General features: G+C 45.1%; 1 protein-coding gene across 1 annotated transcript; it reads left to right on the forward strand.

Moving 5' to 3' along the window:
* The first annotated feature begins 61 nt into the window (after positions 1–61).
* Positions 62–13,683, forward strand: CEP19 (centrosomal protein 19). The gene is made up of 3 exons (XM_075338708.1): positions 62–147; positions 6,056–6,223; positions 11,603–13,683. Exons 2-3 carry the CDS (start codon positions 6,088–6,090, stop codon positions 11,962–11,964), a joined length of 498 nt encoding a protein of 165 aa, XP_075194823.1. The 5' UTR covers positions 62–147; positions 6,056–6,087; the 3' UTR covers positions 11,965–13,683.
* The last annotated feature ends 7,573 nt before the right edge of the window (positions 13,684–21,256 follow it).

The following is a 21,256-nucleotide window of genomic DNA, read 5'->3' on the forward strand; positions in this document are numbered from 1 at the left end:
ATCATTTACTTTTTACTACTAAGTACTAATCATAGTTCTTGTTTACAATCGTCAGGCTTCGGTTATGTCGAGCAGGCAGCAGAGACAGCCTCAGTGATGGGGCTTGGCGGTTGGTTGCCCTGGTAACGCCTTATCTCCAGGTTCCAGGTGAGTGATACAATATGTCGGTTTAGAACCGCATTATACATTACTGTCTGCGGCCTGCGCCGTACTGACCTGCAAGAACACTGTGGGCTCAGACCACTGCTCACTGCATGATGGGAGTTGTAGTCTCACAACAGCTGGAGCAGCCTATACATGGAAACTATGTGCAGCCAGCCCTGTTATTCCATGGCAGGCACAGAATGCTGGGACTTGTGGTTCTCCCACTCCTGAGCACCCTCTATCAGATGTGTAAAGACCTTTTCTATTCTGATTGGACATAGACTCATTTATGTTGGAGACAAAATTCTGTGTATTTGTAATGTTTTTTTGATGTATGTAGGATTTTATGGCACATACACAGCGGGGGAGGGGCACATATTACACCCCGTCATATAGCACTATATCCCCAGCAATGAGGGGGAGCAGTGCACCTTCCTCTGCCTGTCATTATTCCCAACACTACACAGCACCGGTGACTGAACCCGACAGATTGCAGCACCTGACGTGCTGGCCTCCGCTGACATTCCGACCCCATTGACATGCAGGCCCTCCTGAAGTACCCCCCCCCAATGTACTAGAGTCCCCTGACTTGTTGTTTCCCCTAACATGCTGGCCCCCCTGATTTGCCAACCCCCGCTAACTTGCCACACCCACAGACATGCCGCCCCCTCTCCCCTCCCACTGACTTGCTGCACCCCCTGACATGCTGCCCCCCCTGCTGACTTACTGCACCCCCTGACATGCCAGGTCCTGATGATATTCTGGCCCCCAGATCCAGAGACCCATTCATTGGCGGTCAGACCCCATCGATCAGTAAGGCTAGGTTTTCATTTCCGTTGTTTTAGGCTATGTGCGCACTTACCGGATTTTGCCGCGGATTTTCCACGGATTTGCTGCATGTTTCGCTGCAGAAAATGTTCATAACATCTCTGCAGTGAATCACCAGCAAATCCTATGGAGAAAAAAAATCCTGTGCGCACTGGGCGGAATTTGACAGCTGCATGTTTTGCTGCGGGAATCCCGCAGCAAAAACAATTGCATGTCAATTCTTTTCCGCACATCGCTGCGGGATTTCACTCCATTGACTCCAATGTTAATCATGAAATCCCGCAGGGAATAACGCAGGCAGCAAATTCTGTGCGGTTCACTGCGTTTTCCTGCGTTATTCCCTGCGGTATTTCGCGGTTTACCTCCGGTAATGTACATCACCTGTCTGCGGTTTGCAGGGAAGTGATGTCATTACAGGAAGAGGAAGCCGTGCAGAGAGTAAACACACACAGATCACACACACACAGACATCACAGACACATAGAACACACATAGAGAGAAAACGGAAATATAGAAAACAAAGAACGTGGGCTCCGCCGTATTTTTACCTTCCAGCCGAGGTAAGCACACAGCGGCGGCCCGGTATTCTCAGGCTGGGGAGGGAGAGGGGCAGGGATAATGTCCCCCGCCTCACTCCCACCTCCCGCAGCCGAGAATATCAGCCGCAGCTGCCCCGGCACTGTCGCATGCATTATGCGGCACTACCGGAGTGTCCTCGGCTCTTCTTGCCACCGTGTAGCAGTGGCAGCAAGGTAATACAAGGGGTTAATGATGGTGGGGGACCACCGCCATTAACTCCAGGCTTGATCATGGCAGCGTCTATGTGACAGCTGACATGATCAACCCGTAAGTAAAGTGAATAAAACACAGACACCGAAAAATCCTTTATTTTAAATAAAACAAACAAGCCTCGTTCACCATTTTATTAACCCCTCCCGCACCAAAGCTCCGGCGTAATCCACCGCTCCGGCGTAATCCACAGGTCCTGCGCTGCTTCCATCCAGCCGCGACTGTCACAGACACAGCGCTGAATGAAAGCAGCAGACAGCAGAGGTAATTACCGGTCATTTCCCACGGCCGGTAATGTGAACTCACTGCCGACCGTGGGAAATGCAGCGATCTGTCCTCTATCTGTCTGTCTATCCCTCTATCTGTCTGTCTATCTATCTATCCCTCTATCTATTCTTCTGTCTATCTACTATCTCAGAATTAAATGACTTTTTTTTTTTTTTTCTTCAATGTGCTTTATTGCATTGAATGTAATAAAGCACATCCCAACCCGCACGCGGCAAAACCGCGGCAATACCGAGAATAATACCGCGGTAAAACCGCAGGAAACCGCGGCAAACCGAATGCGGTTTTCGGGTGCGGTTTCCCGCGGTTTTTTACCGCGGGTGCGGTAATCTTTGAGAGGATGCGGAATTTTCTCAAGAAAATTCCATTTCCCAGTGCGCACATAGCCTTAAATCCGTCAGGTCCATCAGCGACGGATCTGAAGTTTTTTAGATGTCAACTGACGCAATGGATGTGTTTTTCACAGGATTCCGTTCACAGGAATCCTGTGAAAAAACGGATTTGTCGCGCCCGTTAGGCTAAGTTCACACTTTCGTTGTTTTGCATCAGTCACAATCCGTAGCCTTGAGGAATTACGGTATCCTGCAAAATATTTTGCAGGAATCCTGTTTTTCCCCATAGACTTCTATTAGTGACGGATTGTGACTGATGATGCTGCGTTGCATCCGCTGCATCGCGGTCAGTCGTTTTTTAACTGACCGCCGGGCGGGAGCAACGCAGCATGTAACGTTTTTTGACCAGCGCGATCCATAGGAGGTTACGGGTGCAGGGAGCCCGCGCTAAGCTAGTATCCAAGATAAATATCGGGTAACCAAGCAAAAAGTGCTTTGCTTATACCCGATATTTACCCTGGATACAGTGTGCAAGGAGGCCGACACTTCACCACTGCTCTCTACTCTGCCCCCTCCCGCACTCCGCATGTGTACTCACACACTCACACACACACACACTCACACACACTCACTTGTCCCCAGCCCTGCAGTCCCCGCGGCACTGACGTCCTCAGCTCCACGGCTCCGCGCCCTCGCGCTCCGCCCCCTCCCGCACTCCGCATGTACACACGCATGTAGACACACACACACTCACTCACCTGTCCCCAGCCATGCAGACCGCGGCACTGACGTCCTCAGCTCCGCCCCCGAACTCCGCCCCCCGAACTCCGCCCCCCGCACACAACGGAGTCCGACAAAGAAATTCTTTTCTTTGTCACCGTTGTCATCCGTTGTACAACGCATCAGTCACATGCGTCAAGCAACGCATGTGACTGATGCAAAACAACGGAAGTGTGAACTTAACCTTACATCTGCTGTGCATCCGTTGTTTGACGGATCAGTAATGATCCGTTTGTGTTTGGGACAGCCCAATGGGTGTGCTAAACATGCTGGGCATGCTCAGTAGAGCATGACGGAATCCAGCGCTGGATTCCATCGTAAGACAGATTACGACGGAATCCAGCACCATAGACATACATTACAAGCGTGACGGATTGCGGCGGATTCCTGCGCAGTACGTTAATTTTGACGGCCCGAAAAACGTTACATTCTGCTTTGTTTCCGCCGGCGGTCAGTCTAAAATCGACTGACCGCGGCGCAGCGGATGCAACACAAGGTCATCAGTCGCAATCCGCGACTAATACAAGTCTATGGGACACAACGGCATCCACCAAACGGATGCCGTTGTTTACCAGAGCCGCGGATTGTGACTGATACAATTTAACGGAAATATGAACCTAGCCTAACATGTCGCCCATCCGGTGGGATATGTGACACCATTTGGGATTAAGCTCTTGTTCCGCCATACGTGAGATGTTATCTACCAAGAGAAAAACTTTTTTTTTTTTCCTCTCGTGTCATCCTACTTGTTTTCTTTTTTTTTTCCCTGAAGAGTTGCGAATGCTTTCAAGTCAATAAAAACCCTTGGAAGGTCACAAGTGTTTATTTAAGTAGAACCAGAAAACACCAATGAAAAATAGGAGCCTTTAAGTTTACATCATATCTCAAGAATCCCATAGTCTTGAATGGGAATAGGGCTGCTCTGACTCTCCCAGATCTCGCTCCCGGATCCAGGACTTCAGATTTTGATTGACTACATCCATTGTTATCTATGAATACAAGTGCTGTTGGAGAATTAATCAGCAGCACTCGGCCGTGTTACATGGGTGCGTGAATGCAGCCATATTATTGCTCTGGTCCGTACCCCCTACCTCCTCGTGTGTCATCTGGGAGCAGCTTATACCAATAACATCCGACTCTTCATAGTCACAGCACTTTCTCCATGTACTTCTCAGAATATCACTAAATGTGGAAAGGTTGGCATATGTAAACGGACTCTATCATCACAGAGTGACTGTACAAACCAAGCACAGGCGCTCGGTGCACCCTTGGTGTTGCCAAAGAGTTTGACACACCTTGTTTTTTGCCTGTCTCCTCCCTTCGCCTCCTTCTTTGCCGTTAGGAAAACAAATTGTCTCTTCACAGAGGAAGGAGACAAACTCTAGTGCCACCTATTGGAAGTAGCAATCCTAAAAGTCAAAAGTGGCCCCTTAACCAGCCTTTTCATATAACCTACAATTTATGCCAGATCAGAACCTCAATTTGCAGACACAGTGTTTTGGGATGATTGTCCCTTGTCAGTGCAAAGTATGAGATCTGATCTGGCTTTGTGAGAATCTAAACTGGGGTCTAAGGGGAGAACTGTCAGTCTCCGCAAGGAGAAAAGTTTTCCCCTTAGACCCCACTTTAGCTTCTCACAAAGCCAGATCAGATCTCATACTTTGCAATGATGAGGGACAATCATTCCCAAACACCGTGTCTGCAAATTGAGGATCTGATCTGGCACAAATCCTAAGGCTAAGTTCACACTTCCGTTGTTTTGCATCAGTCACAATCCGTAGCCTTGAGGAATTACGGTATCCTGCAAAATATTTTGCAGGAATCCTGTTTTTCCCCATAGGCTTCTATTAGTGACGGATTGTGACTGATGATGCTGCGTTGCATCCGCTGCGTCGTGGTCAGTCGTTTTTTAACTGACCGCCGGGCGGGAGCAACTCAGCCTGTAACGTTTTTTGTGCAGCGCGATCCGTAGGATTTCGCTGCGCATGCGCTCTCTGGCTCCCCGCCCCCGTAACCAGTATAAACATCGGATAACCAAGCAATGCGGTTTGGTTAGTTACCCGATATTTACAGTGGTTACGGGTGCAGGGAGCCTGCGCTAAGCGGTGTATGCTGGTAACAAAGATAAATATCGGGTAACCAAGCAAAAAGTGCTTTGCTTTTAGTTACCCGATATTTACCCTGGATACAGTGTGCAAGGAGGCCGACACTTCCCCACTCGGCTCCGCCCCCTTCCGCACTCTGTGTGTGTACACACACACACACTCACTTGTCCCCAGCCATGCAGTCCCCGCGGTACTGACGTCCTCAGCTCCACGGCCCCGCTCGGCTCCCCCCCTCGCGCTCCGCCCCCTCCCGCACTCTGCATGTACACACGCATGTAGACACACACACACTCACTCACCTGTCCCCAGCCATGCAGACCGCGGCACTGACGTCCTCAGCTCCGCCCCCGAACTCCGCCCCCCGAACTCCGCCCCCCGCACACAACGGAGTCCGACAAAGAAATTCTTTTCTTTGTCACCGTTGTCATCCGTTGTACAACGCATCAGTCACATGCGTCAAGCAACACATGTGACTGATCCAAAACAACGGAAGTGTGAACTTACCCTAAGTCATATGAAAAGGCTCGTTAAAGAGTCACTTTTGACTTTTAGGATTGCTACTTCCAATAGGTGGCGCTAAAGTTCGTCTCCTTCCTCCCTGAAGAGACAATTTAGGAAAGCAGAGATAGAATGAAAACGAGTAGGATCTGTGCGCTGATCCGATCCAGCCACAACAGGGGTGCAAATAATGCAAAAACAAATAAAGGGGTTCACTATCTGTCAGAAACCTTTGTGCAGCAATCTGGTAAAGAATAATTACACTTCTTAGTATTTTTGTTCTTTATCTTCTAGGTGGTAATGTGTCGGTGATTTCTTTTTTCTAAATGGATATTATGAGTTACACGGCGAAAAAATGTGGTGTTCGGTTTGAACCACCAGCCATTATTTTAATATATGACAAGACCGAAGGGAAATCCAGACAACGCATTATGCCCGTCAGGAACTTCTCTAAATTCTCTGGTAAGATTCTAGATACATTTGACTGTGCCCTGAATGACATTCTGCCCTCAGCCTTCATCTCCTGTGGTCACAGCTGTGGCTGCAATACCCGGCGGCGCCATAGTGGGGCAGTACAGCCGGCCTCACACCTCCGAGTGCGCAGCGTGACGTGCCGCCAGCAGAGCTTCTCCGGGATCAGAAGCCGCATTGTGTCTGTGAAGCCTAAAAAAGAGTTGTACATAGAAAAATATGTAGATAAAAGTAAAATGTTTTATTGAAAAGTACAAAGAAGGTAAAAGCATGGAGATAAAAAAAAAGTGGGTAACCAGCAGGTGGCGCCACAACTCAAAAATACACAGCCAGAGACAACAATGTGCCACGGTATATAAAGCATAGAAAAAGAGGAGATGGCGCTAGTAATACAAACATACAAGTAGATGGCAAGGAAGAACAAGCAAGGCCTAGGGCCAGATAGTGCAAGAACAGGCTTTATAATAGGAATAAAAAAATAAGTCAAGTGCTAATGTGTGACGGACAGGAAAGAGTGCGATCTCAACACAGGGATCTGTGGACTAAGTGCTAATATGGTTTAGTACTTATGTAGTAACAAGGTAAAGGATTCATAGACCCGATCTCTGGAATAAGTGAAAATGGTGAGGTGTAGCATAAAGTGCGATTGTACAGGGTGATGGACAAGAGGGAAGGAGAAGAATGAAAGGTAGAAAACTGCAGAGTGTACCGTGGGGAAAATAAGTATTTGATACTCTGCCGATATTTCAAGTTTTCTCACCTACAAAAAATGGAGAGGTCTGTAATGTTTATTGCAGGTAACTTTACCTGTGACAGAATAAAAATATCCAGATAATCACATTGTATGATTTTAAATAATTAATTTGCATTTTAATGCATGAAATAATTATTTGATACAATAGAAAAATAGAACTTAATATTTGATAGGGAAACCTTCGTTTGCAATTAGGCTACTTTCACACTTGCGTTGAACGGCATCCGTTGCATTGCGTTGTGTGACGGATGCAACGGATGTGTTGCATTTAGTGGCACAACGGATGCAACGGATCGTACAAAAAAACGGAATCCTTTTTTTTTTTTTTCGTTTTACCTGCGGCAGACTTTTGTGAATGATCAGCTGATCGCTCACAGCAGCCGGTCGCCGGGTGATCAGCTAATCACTCATAGCAGCTGGTCGCCGGGTGATCAGCTGATCGTTCGGCCTCCGAAAATGTGTGAGGGGGGCAGGGGGCGGAGTGCGGGGTGGGTGGAGCCGAGCGGGACCATGGCGCAGAAGACATCAGTGCAGCGAGGAATGTAAGGGTGGGGGCAGTGTGAGAGTGTGTGTGTGTGTGTGTGCGTGTGTACATGTGGAGTGGAGTGGAGTGCGGGAGGGGGCGGAGCCGAGCGGGAAAGTGTCGGGCTCCCTGCACACGTAGCCAGGGTAAATATCGGGTAACTCGGCAAAGCGCATTGCTTAGTAACCCGATGTTTACCCTCGTTACGTGTGCAGGGAGCAAGAGTGAGCATGCGCACCGAAATCCCACGGATTGCGCTGCTCAAAAAACGCTACATGCAGCGTTCCCTTCGCGCGGCACAGCGTCAAAATAACAACACTGCGTCGTGCAGCGGATGCAACGCAAGACCATCTGTTGCTATCCGTAGCTAATAGAAGTCTATGAGGAATATAACGGTTTCCTTCAACAGTTACCATAATTCCTCAAGGCTGCGGATAGCAACGGAAGCCGTCCAACGCAAGTGTGAAATTAGCCTCACAGAGGTCAGATGTTTCCTGTAGATCTTGACCCAGTTTGCACACACTGCAGCAAGGATTTTGGCCCACTCCTCCATACAGATCTTCTCCAGATCTTTCAGGTATCGGGGCTGTCACTGGGCATCATTGAGTTTTAGCTCCATACAAAGATTCTCTATTGGGTTCAGGTCTGAAGAGTGGCTAGGCCTCTACAGAACCTTGAAATGCGTCTTATGAAGCCATTCTTTGGTTGTCCTGGCTGTATGTTTCTGGTGATTGTCATGCTGGAAGAACCAGCCACGACTCATCTTCAATGCTCTTACTAAGAGAAAGAGGTTGTTGGACAAAATCTCACGATTATTAACCCCATATATTCTCTTTTCAATACGGTGCAGTTGTCCTGTCCCCTTTCCAGCAAAGCACCCCCAAAGTATGAGGTTTCCACTCCCGTGCTTCACGGTTGGGATGATGTTGTTGGGGTTGTACTTATCATTCTTTTTCCTCCAAGTACGGCGTGTAGACTTGATACCAAAAAGTTCTATTTTGGTCTCATCTGACCATGTGACCTTCTCCCATGCCTCCTCTGGATCATCCAGATGGTCACTGGTGAACTTCAAAACGGGCCTGGAGATGTCCTGAGCTGGGAGGACCCTGCGTGCTCTGCAGGATTTCAATCTATGATGGCATAGTGCGTTACTAATGGTAAGATTTGAGACTGTGGTCCCAGCTCTTACAAAGTATCCAATTTGTAAGAGCTCACCCAGTTGGCTTGATTGACAGGTCTCTTCTTATTTTTGTCGGGTGTAAAGCCCAGATGACTTTTTGCCTGTTCTTACCTCATATTTAATAGAGAATGGGCAGATGCCATACCTGACTCAAATGCTATTTAGTGATATATACAGTACATCACAAAAGTGCACACACCCCTCACATTTTTGTAAAGATTTTTATAACATCTTTTCTTGGGACAATGGTGGAATATTTTGTATTTACACACCAAAGCTTAATGTTATTATTTGAATAGATTAGTGTGGTGTCTTCACACATGTTAGAGTAATAGGTTTCATCTTTACACATACAGTATACATTCATATGAAAAAGTTTGGGCACCCCTATTAATGTTAACCTTTTTTCTTTATAACAATTTGGGTTTTTGCAACAGCTATTTCAGTTTCATATAGCTAATAACTGATGGACTGAGTAATATTTCTGGATTGAAATGAGGTTTATTGTACTAACAGAAAATGTGCAATCCGCATTTAAACAAAATTTGACCGGTGCAAAAGTATGGGCACCTCAACATAAAAGTGACATTAATATTTTGTAGACCCTCCTTTTGCAAAAATAACAGCCTCTAGTCGCTTCCTGTAGCTTTTAATGAGTTCCTGGATCCTGGATGAAGGTATATTTGACCATTCCTGTTTACAAAACAATTCCAGTTCAGTTAAGTTTGATGGTCGCCGAGCATGGACAGCACGCTTCAAATCATCCCACAGATTTTCAATGATATTCAGGTCTGGGGACTGGGATGGCCATTCCAGAACATTGTAATTGTTCCTCTGCATGAATGCCTGAGTAGATTTGGAGCGGTGTTTTGGATCATTGCCTTGCTGAAATATCCATCCCCTGCGTAACTTCAATTTCGTCACTGATTCTTGCACATTATTGTCAAGAATCTCCTGATACTGAGTTGAATCCATGCGACCCTCAACTTTAACAAGATTCCCGATGCCGGCATTGGCCACACAGCCCCAAAGCATGATGGAACTGCCACCAAATTTTACTGTGGGTAGCAAGTGCTTTTCTTGGAATGCCGTGCTTGTTTGCCTCCATGCATAACGCCTTTTTGTATGACCAAACAACTCAATATTTGTTTCATCAGTCCACAGGACCTTCTTCTAAAATGTAACTGGCTTGTCCAAATGTGCTTTTGCATACCTTAGGCGACTCTGTTTATGGCGTGCTTGCAGAAACGGCTTCTTTCGCATCACTCTCCCATACAGCTTCTCCTTGTGCAAAGTGCGCTGTATTGTTGACCGATGCACATTGACACCATCTGCAGCAAGATGATGCTGCAGGTCTTTGGAGGTGGTCTGTGGATTGTCCTTGACTGTTCTCACCATTCTTCTTCTCTGCCTTTCTGATATTTTTCTTGGCCTGCCACGTCTGGGCTTAACAAGAACTGTACCTGTGTTCTTCCATGTCCTTACTATATTCCTCACAGTGGAAACTGACAGTTTAAATCTCTGAGACAACTTTTTGTATCCTTCCCCTGAACAACTATGTTGAATAATCTTTGTTTTCAGATCATTTGAGATTTGTTTTGAGGAGCCCATGATGCCACTCTTCATAGGAGATTCAAATAGAACAACTTGCAAGTGGCCATCTTAAATACCTTTTCTCATGATTGGATACACCTGCCTATGAAGTTCAAAGCCCAATGAAGTTACAAAACCAATTTAGTGCTTCAGTAAGTCAGTAAAAAGTAGTTAGGAGTGTTCAAAACAAGAAATTCATAAGGGGGCCCATACTTATGCACCTGTCAAATTTAGTTTAAATGGAGATTGCACATTTTCCGTTAATACAATAAACCTCATTTCAATTCAGAAATATTACTCAGTCCATCAGTTATTAGATATATGATACTGAAATAGTTGTTGCAAAAACCCTAATTGTTATAAAGAAAAAAGGTTAACATTAATAGGGGTGCCCAAACTTCTTCATATGACTGTATCACAAAAAAAGTGACTACACCCTTCCAGTAATCCATGTCTTTAGTCTGCTAGTCTTCAGCAAACTAAGGGCTTTTTGTGTGCATCATCTTTAGAAGAAGCTTCCTTCTGGGACTACTAATGTGAAGCAGTGTGTGGCATATGGTCTGAGCACTGACAGGCTGACCCCCCCCACCCCTTTCACCTCTGCAGCAATGCAGGCAGCCCTCATACGTCTGTTTTGAAAAGACATCCTCTGGATATAATGCTGAACCTGTGCACTCAACTTCTTTGGTCGAACATGGTGAGGCCTGTTGAGTGGAACCTGTCTTGTTAAACTGCTATATGGTCTTGGCCACCGTGCTGCAATTCAGTTTCAGGGTGATAGCAATCTTCTTATAGCCTAGGCCATCGTTATGTAGAGCAACAATTAGTTTTTTCAAATCCTCATAGACTTTTTTTTCCATGAGGAGCCATGTTGAACTTCCAGTGACCAATATGAGAGAATGTGTGAGCGATAACAACAAATTTAACACCCCTGCTCCCCATTCACACATGAGACTTTGTAACACTAATGAGTCACATGACACCAAGGATTTAAAATGGCTAATTGAGCACAATTAGAGCATTTTCACTTAGGGGTGTACATATTTTTGTTGCCAGCGGTTTAGACATTACTGGCTATGTTGAGTTATGTAGAGGGCACACCACATTTATACAAGCTGCACACTGACTACTTTACATTGTATCAAAGTGTCAGATCTTCAGTGTTGTCCCATGAAAAGATGTAATAAAATATTTACAAAAATGTGTGGGGTGTACTCACTTTTGTGATTTATTGTACATCTTTTCTGATTGCGAATACTGGATGCTTATCCTGGTATTTTTTTATAATACTTGATGTGTTGTTTGTTACTGTGTCTATAGATTGCAGCCGAGCAGCGGAGCAACTTAAAAACAATCCCCGGCACAGGGAATACTTGGAAGGTGTATCCTTGAAGCAGATGGAAAGATTATATAAGTTACTGAAGGCCCATCTGAAGGGCGACAGCCTAGACGTTAGCCTCGATGTCATCCGGAGGGAAGAAACTATAGATCCAGATGAAGATCTTAACAAACTGGATGACAAAGAACTTGATAAGAGAAAGAGCATCATGGATGAACTCTTTGAAAAGAACAGAAAGAAAAAAGACGACCCGGACTTTGAGTACAACGTAGAGGTGGATTTTCCTCAGGACGGGGTTGTGGAGAGTTGTGGTTGGGACGATGAATCAGAGATCGGCCTCTGACCACAGAAAATAACACTAAGGATTGATGTGTGACGTCTCGTGGACGCTACAATTCTTTGCCTTCTGAAAAGAATTTCAATTCTTAAAGAGTATTACAGGAAAGTGTTTATTCATAATCTTCCAGGCTTCAGAGCTGAAATCCCACAATATTCTTTGTTTCAGTGCTTGCAATTTTTAGGAAACGTAATCAAATAAAAAACTAACTGGTCCATTGAAGAACAACTAAGCAGAGCAGGGTCTGTCTGTCCGCACGCTCGCTGTTTTCAATGACAACCGATTGTAAGGGTTAGGCTTCTGCCTGAAATCTGCTGGAGAAAGCGCTGCAGAAAATGAACTTGATACACAACAATGTAAAAGCATCACTGTGCACATCTTCCATTATACAACTCTGGCAAAAATTAAGAGACCACTGCAAAATTGTCAGTTTTTCTGATTCTTCTCTTTATAGGTATATTTTTGAGTAAAATGTAAATTGTCCGTTTATTCTATAAACTACTGACAACAAGTCTCCGAATTTCCAAGTGATAAATTTTGTATTTATTTTCTGAAAATGAGATATAATCAAAATAACAAAAAAATGCATTGCTTTCAGACCTCAAATACTGCAAAGAAAACAAGTTCGTAATCATTTAGAAACAACCATACTAATGTGTTACCTCAGGAAGATTCAGAAACCAATATTTTGTGGAATTACCATGATTTTTAATCCCAGGTTTCATGCGTCTTGGCATGCTTTCCACCAGTCTTTCACACTGCTTTTGGGTGACCTTATGCCACTTCTGGTGCAAAAATGTAAGCAGTTCTTCTTTGTTTGATGGCTTGTGACTATCCATCTCCCTCTTGATTAAATTCCAGAGGTTTTCAATGGGGTTCAGGTCTGGAGATTGGGCTGGCCATGACAGGGTTTTGATGTGGTGGTCCTTCATCCACACATTGATTGGTCTAGCTGTGTGGCATGGCGCATTGTCCTGCTGGAAAAATAGTCCTCAGAGTTGGGGAACGTTACCTGAGCAGAAAAAAGCAACTGTTTTTCCAGGATAACCTTGTATGCGGCTTGATTCATCTGTCCTTCGCAAAGTTTAATCTGCCCAATTCCAGCCTTGCTGAATCATCCCCAGATCATTGGTGATCCTTCACCAAATTTCACAGTGGGTGCAAGACACTGTGGCGTGTACACCTCTCCAGGTCTCCGTCTAACCATTAGACGACCAGGTGTTGGGCAAAGCTGAAAATTAGACTCCTCAGAGAAGATAACCTTACCCTAGAAATTGGGCAGATTATACTTTGTGAGAGATGGGAAGATCGGAAGAGGTTAAAAGACCTAACAAACTCATTTTTCATTCAGCTTCATTTTGAAGCTGCCCCCTGTATAGAGGAAAGATGCTAGTGACAGAGACTGCGCAAAAACGAGAAGAAATACAATGGTGAAGAAAACAACCACCTCAGTAAGGGGTACTTCACACACAGCGAGATCGCTACTGAGATCGCTGCTGTCACGTTTTTTGTGACCTCATTAGCGATCTCGCTGTGTGTGACACTGAGCAGCGATCTGGCCCCTGCTGTGAGATCGCTGCTCGTTACACACAGTGCAGGTTCGTTTTTTTATTGTTGCTCTCCCGCTAATAAGCACACATCGCTGTGTGTGACAGCGAGAGAGCAACAATCCTGAATGTGCAGGGAGCAGGAGCCGGCGTCTGACAGCCTGCGGTAAGCTGTAACTAAGGTAAACATCGGGTAACCAAGGTGGTTACCCAATATTTACCTTCGTTACCAGCCTCCGCAGCTCTCACGCTGCCAGTGCCGGCTCCTGCTCCCTGCACACGCTAAGCTAAGCGGTGTGAGCTGGTAACTAAGGTAAACATCGGGTAACCATACCCGATGTTTACCTTAGTTACCAGTGTCCGCAGCTTCCAGACGCCGGCTCCGTGCAAGCGCAGCGTCGCTTGCACGTCGCTGCTGGCTGGGGGCTGGTCACTGGTCGCTGGTGAGATCTGCCTGTTTGACAGCTCACCAGCGACCATGTAGCGATGCAGCAGCGATCCTGACCTGGTCGGATCGCTGCTGCATCGCTAAAGTGTGAAGGTACCCTTACTCCTGCATCTTGTGTACATACTCTAATAAGGGATCTGTCGCCAGACTTCACATACCAAATGCAAACAATAGATTACACCTGATGAGGCTGGTGGATTTTAAAAATCCCTGTTAGGCTGAGTTCACATGTCCTATAATCATGCATGGCTCCATCAGTGATTCGTCGGCAAAAAAGTTTTGCAAGCACAACTTTTTTGTCCATTGTTAAATAACAAATGTCGGGCAGATTATACAATGAGTCTATGGAGGGCGGGTCCGTTAACGGATTGTTATTTAGTCATCCGTTATTCTTGTACAGTGAACCTTGGTTTCAGAGTAACTTGGTTTGAGAGCGTTTTGCAAGACAAGCAAAGAGTTTTACAAATTTGTAACTTGGTTTAAGAGCAATGCTTTACAATAAGAGCAAATTCTCACCGAGCACACGTCCGGTTCTGTCCTTTCACCGCGCTCTGACCCGCTCTGGAGGTAACTTTCTGTACATATGTACTGTATACAGATACCATTGTACAGTACAGTATATACTGTATAGCAGGTCTATCAATTTGCATTTGTGGATACAGTATTGTACTTTCTTTCTGCTAACCAGTGCAGCAGCACATTGCTTGATTGCTTGTACTGTAATGTAACTGCCTGTGCAGTATTGCTAACCCACATTTTGCTTAGTTCTGCCCTTATTTTGGGGAGAATAGATTTGAGGGGTGTTTTTTTGTGTAGTGTACTACATTATTGATTGTCATATTTATACATCATTTTTTCTCTCTATAATGCACCTCCCGCACACCAACAATCCTATTATAAGCTAATGTGCAGTTTAATTTGTTTTTTATGTTTTGTACTGTACAGTATATGTATTAGTATAATGTAATAATTTTATATGAATACAGGACATGATTTTTGTATTACTGTAATAAGTTTGTATAAATACAGTAAATATTCTTGGGTTGTGGAACGAATTGTCTGCGTTTCAATTATTTCCTATGGGAAAATTCGCTTTGATATAAGAGTAACTTGCTTTAAGAGCGCACTCCCAGAACCGATTATGCTCGTAATCCAAGGTTCCACTGTAATTGTAACGGATCCACTGTTTTCTTACTGGATCCATTACAAATGGAAGATATAAAGCAATCCGTTAAAGGATCCATCCTCCACAGACTGCCATGTTAAAAAAATGGATCCGGCCGAAATCTGTGTCACAACGGATCTCTGTAGGATCTGTTCTAACAGATGATTACACCACATGTGAACTCGACCTTACACTAGCTATGTAATCTTTTTTGAACATTTTCCTGCCTAATACTAAAATGAGAATAAAATAAAACTTATACATTCGGATTACACAATCATCAATTTAATAATGCGTGAAGTTTATATTGTGAAATCCGGTGACAAATCAACTTTAACTTTTAGGCCTTGTGCCCACAGGGCATTTTTACAGCGTTTTTTCTAGCGTTTTTCATTGCTTTTTTTAATCAATAAAAGCAAGGAAAAAGCATCCCAGCAAAGTCTATGAGAATCGGGACTTGCTGTGCCCACGTTGCTTCTTTTTCAGTTGCTTTTTTTCTTGCTGAAAAAAGAAGCAACATGTCAATTGTTTTAGCGTTTTTTCCTGCTTTTTTCCCCAATTGACTTCAATGGAGTCAGGGAAAAAAGCAAGAAAAAACGCATGTGTAATGCCCACTTTGCTTTATATTTTATGCGTTTGGGCGTTTTTAGGGAGAAAAGAAAGCTATGGCTATGTAGATTCCTTCATAGAAGAATGCCACATAGCCAGCGTCGGGAGCTGTTATCTTATCTCCCATTGTTTAGCGCGACACCTCTGCAGGGACCCCCGCTGACGTCACAAGGTAAAGAGTTCATCACAGCGGGGGATCTCCAGGAAATCCCACAGTAATCCCCCTGTATGAATTGTATTCACCTTGTGACATCCCTGAACTTATACAGCGAGGTGTCGCGGTAAACAATGCATGGACCGCCGCTGATGTCACAATGTAAAGAGTTCATCCCAGCGGGGATCGCCAGGAATGTGGGCGGCATTGCTCGGTAATCCCCCTGCATGAATTGTATTCACATTGTGACATCCTGAACTTCTCTGCAGTGACGTGTGGCATTAAACAATGCAGGGACCCCCGCTGACGTCACAAGGTGAATAGTTCATCCCAGCGGGGGATCTCCAGGAAAGCCCCCGGTAATTCTCCAGCATGAATTGTATTCACCTCCTGACATCCCCGGACTTCCCTGCAAAGAGATGTCGCGGTAAAACACCGCAAGAATACTGAATGCCTGGTGCACAGCCTATGCCACATAAATGCAGGCAACCCCCGCTGACGTCAAGGTGAACCCCGAAAAACCCCGGTGATCCTCCTGCATGAACTGTGTTCACCTCGTGCCTTGCACCAGACATTCAGTATTCTTGCAGTGTTTTACCGACACCACTCTACAGGGAGGTCAGGGGATGTCACAAGTTGAATACAGTTCATGTAGGAGATCCGCCGCTGGAATTAACTCTTCACCTTACTCACCTCTCTGCAGTCTCCTGGGTCACGTCCGATGGGCTCCAGGACCTGCCGGTAAGCAGCTGATTGTTTACGTCCAGCGGTGAAAAGCCTGCCGGCTTTTTAACTACCAGATGATGAATCAGCTGATCTTCCCTGGACGTAAACGATCGGATGATGCTATTAGGTGATAGCATCAGCTGCTTACCAGCGGGTCCTGGAGCCCATGAGACTTTTAGACAATCAGCTGATGTGTAATCTGTTTCAGGTCCTTGAACCTGTGTCAGGTTCAAAGACCTGAATCCAATATCATCTGATCAGAAGGTAAACCGATCAGATGATGTGTCATCATCTGATCAGTTTGCCTTTCAATCAGATGATATTGGATCCGGATTGGACATCCCGGGACCCTCGACCCAGGACTACGGCGGAGGGGGGTTCTTTAGTTCAATAAAGATGGAGTCACTAATTGTGTTGTGTTTTATTTCTAATAAAAATATTTTTCTCTGTGTTGTGTTTTTTTTATTTTTACTTGAAATTCATGGCGGCTATGTCTAATATTGGCGTGACACCATGAATTTCAGGCTTAGGGCCAGCTGATAATACAAAGCTGTCCCTAACCCCATTATTACCCAGTGAGCCACCCGATACCAGGGCTGCTGGAAGAGTTGGATACAGCACCAGAAGATGGCGCTTCCTATGAATGCGCCATTTTCTGGGGCAGCTGCGGACTGCAATTCGCAGTGGGGGGGCCCAGAAAGCTTGGGCCACCCTGTACTGCGGATTCCAGTCCCCAGCTGCCTAGTTGTACCTGGCTGGACACATAAATTGGGCGAAGCCCATGTCGTTTTTTTTTTTTTAATTATTTTATGAAATTCATGAAATAATTAAAAAAAGGGCTTCCCTATATTTTTGGTTCCCAGCTGGGTACAAATAGGCAGCTGGGGGTTGGAGGCCACCCGTACCTGCCTGCTGTACCTGGCTGGCATACAAAAATATGGCGAAGCCCATGTCGATTTTTTTTTAATTCATTAAAAAAAAACCAAACACATAACCCAAAAGGGTTAGGGGTAAAAAAAAATGCTTAGGCTCTCGCTGCATTTTCTATTGCTAGGGTAACTTAAACAGCTACTGGCTGCTAACCCCTCCTGCTTGGTGTTACCTTCACTGGCAATGAAAAATCCAGGGAAGCCCTTTTTCCTTGAGTTTTTTTGCCAAAAATCTAAAAAAAATGACGTGGGCTTCGCCCAATTTTTGTGTCCAGCCAGGTACAACCAGACAGCTAGGGACTGGAATCTTCAGCGCAGTGGCCCAAACTTTCTGGGCCCCCTGCTGCGTATTGCAGTCTGCAGCTGCCCCAGAAAATGGTGCTTTCATAGAAGTGCCATCTTTTGGCGCTGTGTCCAACTCTCCCAGCGGACCTGGTGTCGGGTCGCACGCTGGGTAATAAGGGGTTAATACCAGCTTTGTTTTACCAGCTGGTATTAAGTCGGAGATTCTTATTGTCAGGCCAAGTTTGACCCGGCCATTTGGAATCTCCAATGAAGGGTTACACCACACAGAAAAAAACACTTTATTAGAAATAAATACACAGACACAGTTAGGGACTCCATCTTTATTACTCCCTCTCACCCCTCCTCGATCCTGGTCTTCTGTCACCGATCTAGCTCTGCTACATCAGGAAGCACGGGGGAGCAAGAACGCTTCTGCTCCTCGTGCTGTCTAATCACTCAATGAGTGAGCAGAGACTGCGGGTTGGTAAGCGGTGACATCACCGCTGCCACCGTTGCCATAGTAACCTAATGAGCGAGTTACTATAGCAACAGTGATCTCTGAGTACCTGATTCCCGGCGCCGCTATTCACCTGCATGAGCTGGTGAATACCGGCGCTGGTAAACGATCTAATGGATCATCATTTTCCTGTGACTTTTATTCCAAAATGGAGATTGAAGAAAATGGGTTGAAGAAGGAAATGATATCAGAACACCTTTATTTTCATATCCAACTTTAATGAGCTGAAACAAGCATTCAATAGTAACAAAAAAAGCATGAAAAGAAGCATGAAAAAAAGCAGGAAAAAAAGCATGAAAGCATGAAAAAAAGCATGAAAAGAAGCATGAAAAGAAGCATGAAAAAAAGCAAGAAAAAAAGCATGAAAAGAAGCAAGAAAATAAGCATGAAAGCATGAAAAGAAGCATGAAAAAAAGCATGAAAGCATGAAAAGAAGCACAGAAAAAAGCAGCTTTTTTTGTGCTGAAAAAAAAGCACCGTGGGCACAGGGCCTTAAGGTTACGTTCCTCACGGGTCCTCACTGTGTTAGTAAGTTCCTGTTTTCCCTATGTAGTAATGATTCTGAAGAACCTTTCTTTTCTCTCTACATTCTGACATTATCTTTACTGATTGGCCATCGTGTAGGGACTGACAATTTCCTTTTTTTTTTTTTTTTTTAAATTAATTTCCAGGAGCCATAATAGAGGAATGGAATGATGTTGTGTTTTACATGTAGCATACTCCTCTTAATTTAGGCTCCTCAGTCTCCACCACACCCCTTCAATGAGCCCTGTGTGAACAGCGGCCAGGCTTAAAGACGTGGTTCACCCCTTTTCATTACTGGCCACATATTATGTTGAGAAACAAGGTTTCTCTCAAATACCTTGTGTTGTCAATAGTGCTTGTGAGCGGCACATTTGCGGGCCGCTCACCCCCTTTGCATGACCCCCGGGCTCCGTGACCTCTGATGCCCTGTGATGTCACAGCAACTGAGGCGGGCCATAGTCTTCCTGAGTGACTGCGCTGTGGGTTGAGTCTCACCGCTCAACATCACAGCCCAGCATCTCTCTGCTCCCTCCTTTGCTGCACAGGGCCACAAGCAGGAGAGATGCTGAGGTGTGATGAGCGGTAAAATGCCGCCCACACCCTAGTGACTCAGGAAGACGGGCCGGCAATGGTGATGTCAGGTCAAGTGGAAGTGGGCCGTCCGTGGTGATGTCAGGTCAACAGGATGTTGGTGTGACATTACTGGCCATCAGAGATCATGGAGCCGGCGGGTCACGCGAAGGGGAAGAGCGGACTGCAATAGCGCCGCTCACAGGCACTATTGGCAACACAAGGTATTTGAGAGAAACCTTGTTTCTCAACATAAAATCGATGTGGCCACTAATGAAAAGGGGTGAACCACATCTTTAATGATTCGGGTCTTAGGCCACGTTCACATGTTGAGTATTTGGTGAATTTTTCTTCAGCATTTGCAGCCATAAACAGGAGTGGGTGATAAATGCAGCAGTGGTGATCGTGTTTCTATTATACTTCTCCTCTGCTCCACTCTTGGTTTTGACATACTTATACTGAAGAAGGAAAAAAACCACCAGAATCTCAACGTGCACACATGGCCTAACATTGACACGTCAGGAGTGCTGACTGGTCCTCCTTAACACTAGAACTACTGAGGTAGTCATTTTGACTACTTTGCACTATGTATTTCTAGATAGGTGTCATGAGTCCAGTAGTTCTAGTGTTAAACTGCTCTCTTCATTAATATAAGAGGAAGTTGTCTTATGTCTTAGGCTGGGTTCACAGGTCCAATTTATCTACATGCGTCAAAAACGAGCCGATTATGCTAATCAGCATCATTGCGCCGCTAGCCCAAGGTATGCGCTCTCCGACACTACTACATATTATTATAACAGTCTTGAGAATGGAACACATTTTAAGTAATCTGCAAAATTTTTTTTTTTTTTTTTTTTAAGACATCAAGAAAAACTCTTGTAAGAGCCTCCATTGCAGTTTTAACCTCTTTAGATGGTAAAAATTTCACTATATGTAGCAATTCTCTTCTTGTCAAAATGATGGACACCCCAGCGGAGCAAACCATACCTGATTCTAAGGGCCGTTTCACACATCCGGCATTTCGCCGGATTGACGGATCCGGCACACTCCAGTACAGTGTTAATACTGTACAATGGCATCGCGGCAATCTCCGGTCACATGACAGCATGTGACCAGAGGTTGCCGCGATGCCATTGTACTGTATACACTGTACTGGAGTGTGCCGGATCCGTCAATCCGGCTAAATGCTGGATGTGTGAAACGGCCCTAAGTCAGTGGGGTTCATCTGGTGCGCTTCATGAGAAGGAGCAGGATAAGCAACGTCTATTGCACCTGAAAGTCCCAACACAGATGTGAACAGAGCTTTGGATTCAGACTGCAGTTACACAAGATGTTTTTCACTCTGTGATGAAAAATTGTATATAATTTCACTGCAAATTGCTGATGCTTTCCCCTGCAGCGTTTACAAATTGAACTTATTATCAATGCATTCAATTTTTTGGACTCGCAGTTTTTACAAATGAATCACAAAACCTTAGCAATTTGTTGTATGTGATGAGCAAGTAATAAAAAACCTCGGCACTCAAAATTGCAGTTGTGATGGACGTTTCGGTCATGTAAGGCTGACTTTCATCAGAACACAACAGGTTGCAGATGAGATGAAGCATCAGGAACCTGCGCTGTGAAAAGTGACCCCAGTTGGCGTGTTTCGCAGAATCCTGATACTTCATCTCATCTGCAATCAGATGTGTTCTGATGAAGGTCAGTCTTATATAACCGAAACATCAAGTTTATTTTTGATCGCTGTTAAAGAGGACCATACAGCAGGATTTTGCTAAATGAGGCAAATGCAGTGCCATACAGGCAGTAAGATGCTGAATGCA

This window comes from Anomaloglossus baeobatrachus, chromosome 3 (genome assembly GCF_048569485.1).
Source record: "Anomaloglossus baeobatrachus isolate aAnoBae1 chromosome 3, aAnoBae1.hap1, whole genome shotgun sequence".
NCBI lineage: Eukaryota > Metazoa > Chordata > Amphibia > Anura > Aromobatidae > Anomaloglossus > Anomaloglossus baeobatrachus.

Bases quoted from the DNA above. Each gene is read 5' to 3' on its own strand.
- CEP19 (XM_075338708.1), top strand. From the start codon at position 6,088: ATGGATATTATGAGTTACACGGCGAAAAAATGTGGTGTTCGGTTTGAA. The intron at 6,224-11,602 runs GTAAGATTCTAG...CTGTGTCTATAG, and splicing joins GAACTTCTCTAAATTCTCTG to ATTGCAGCCGAGCAGCGGAG.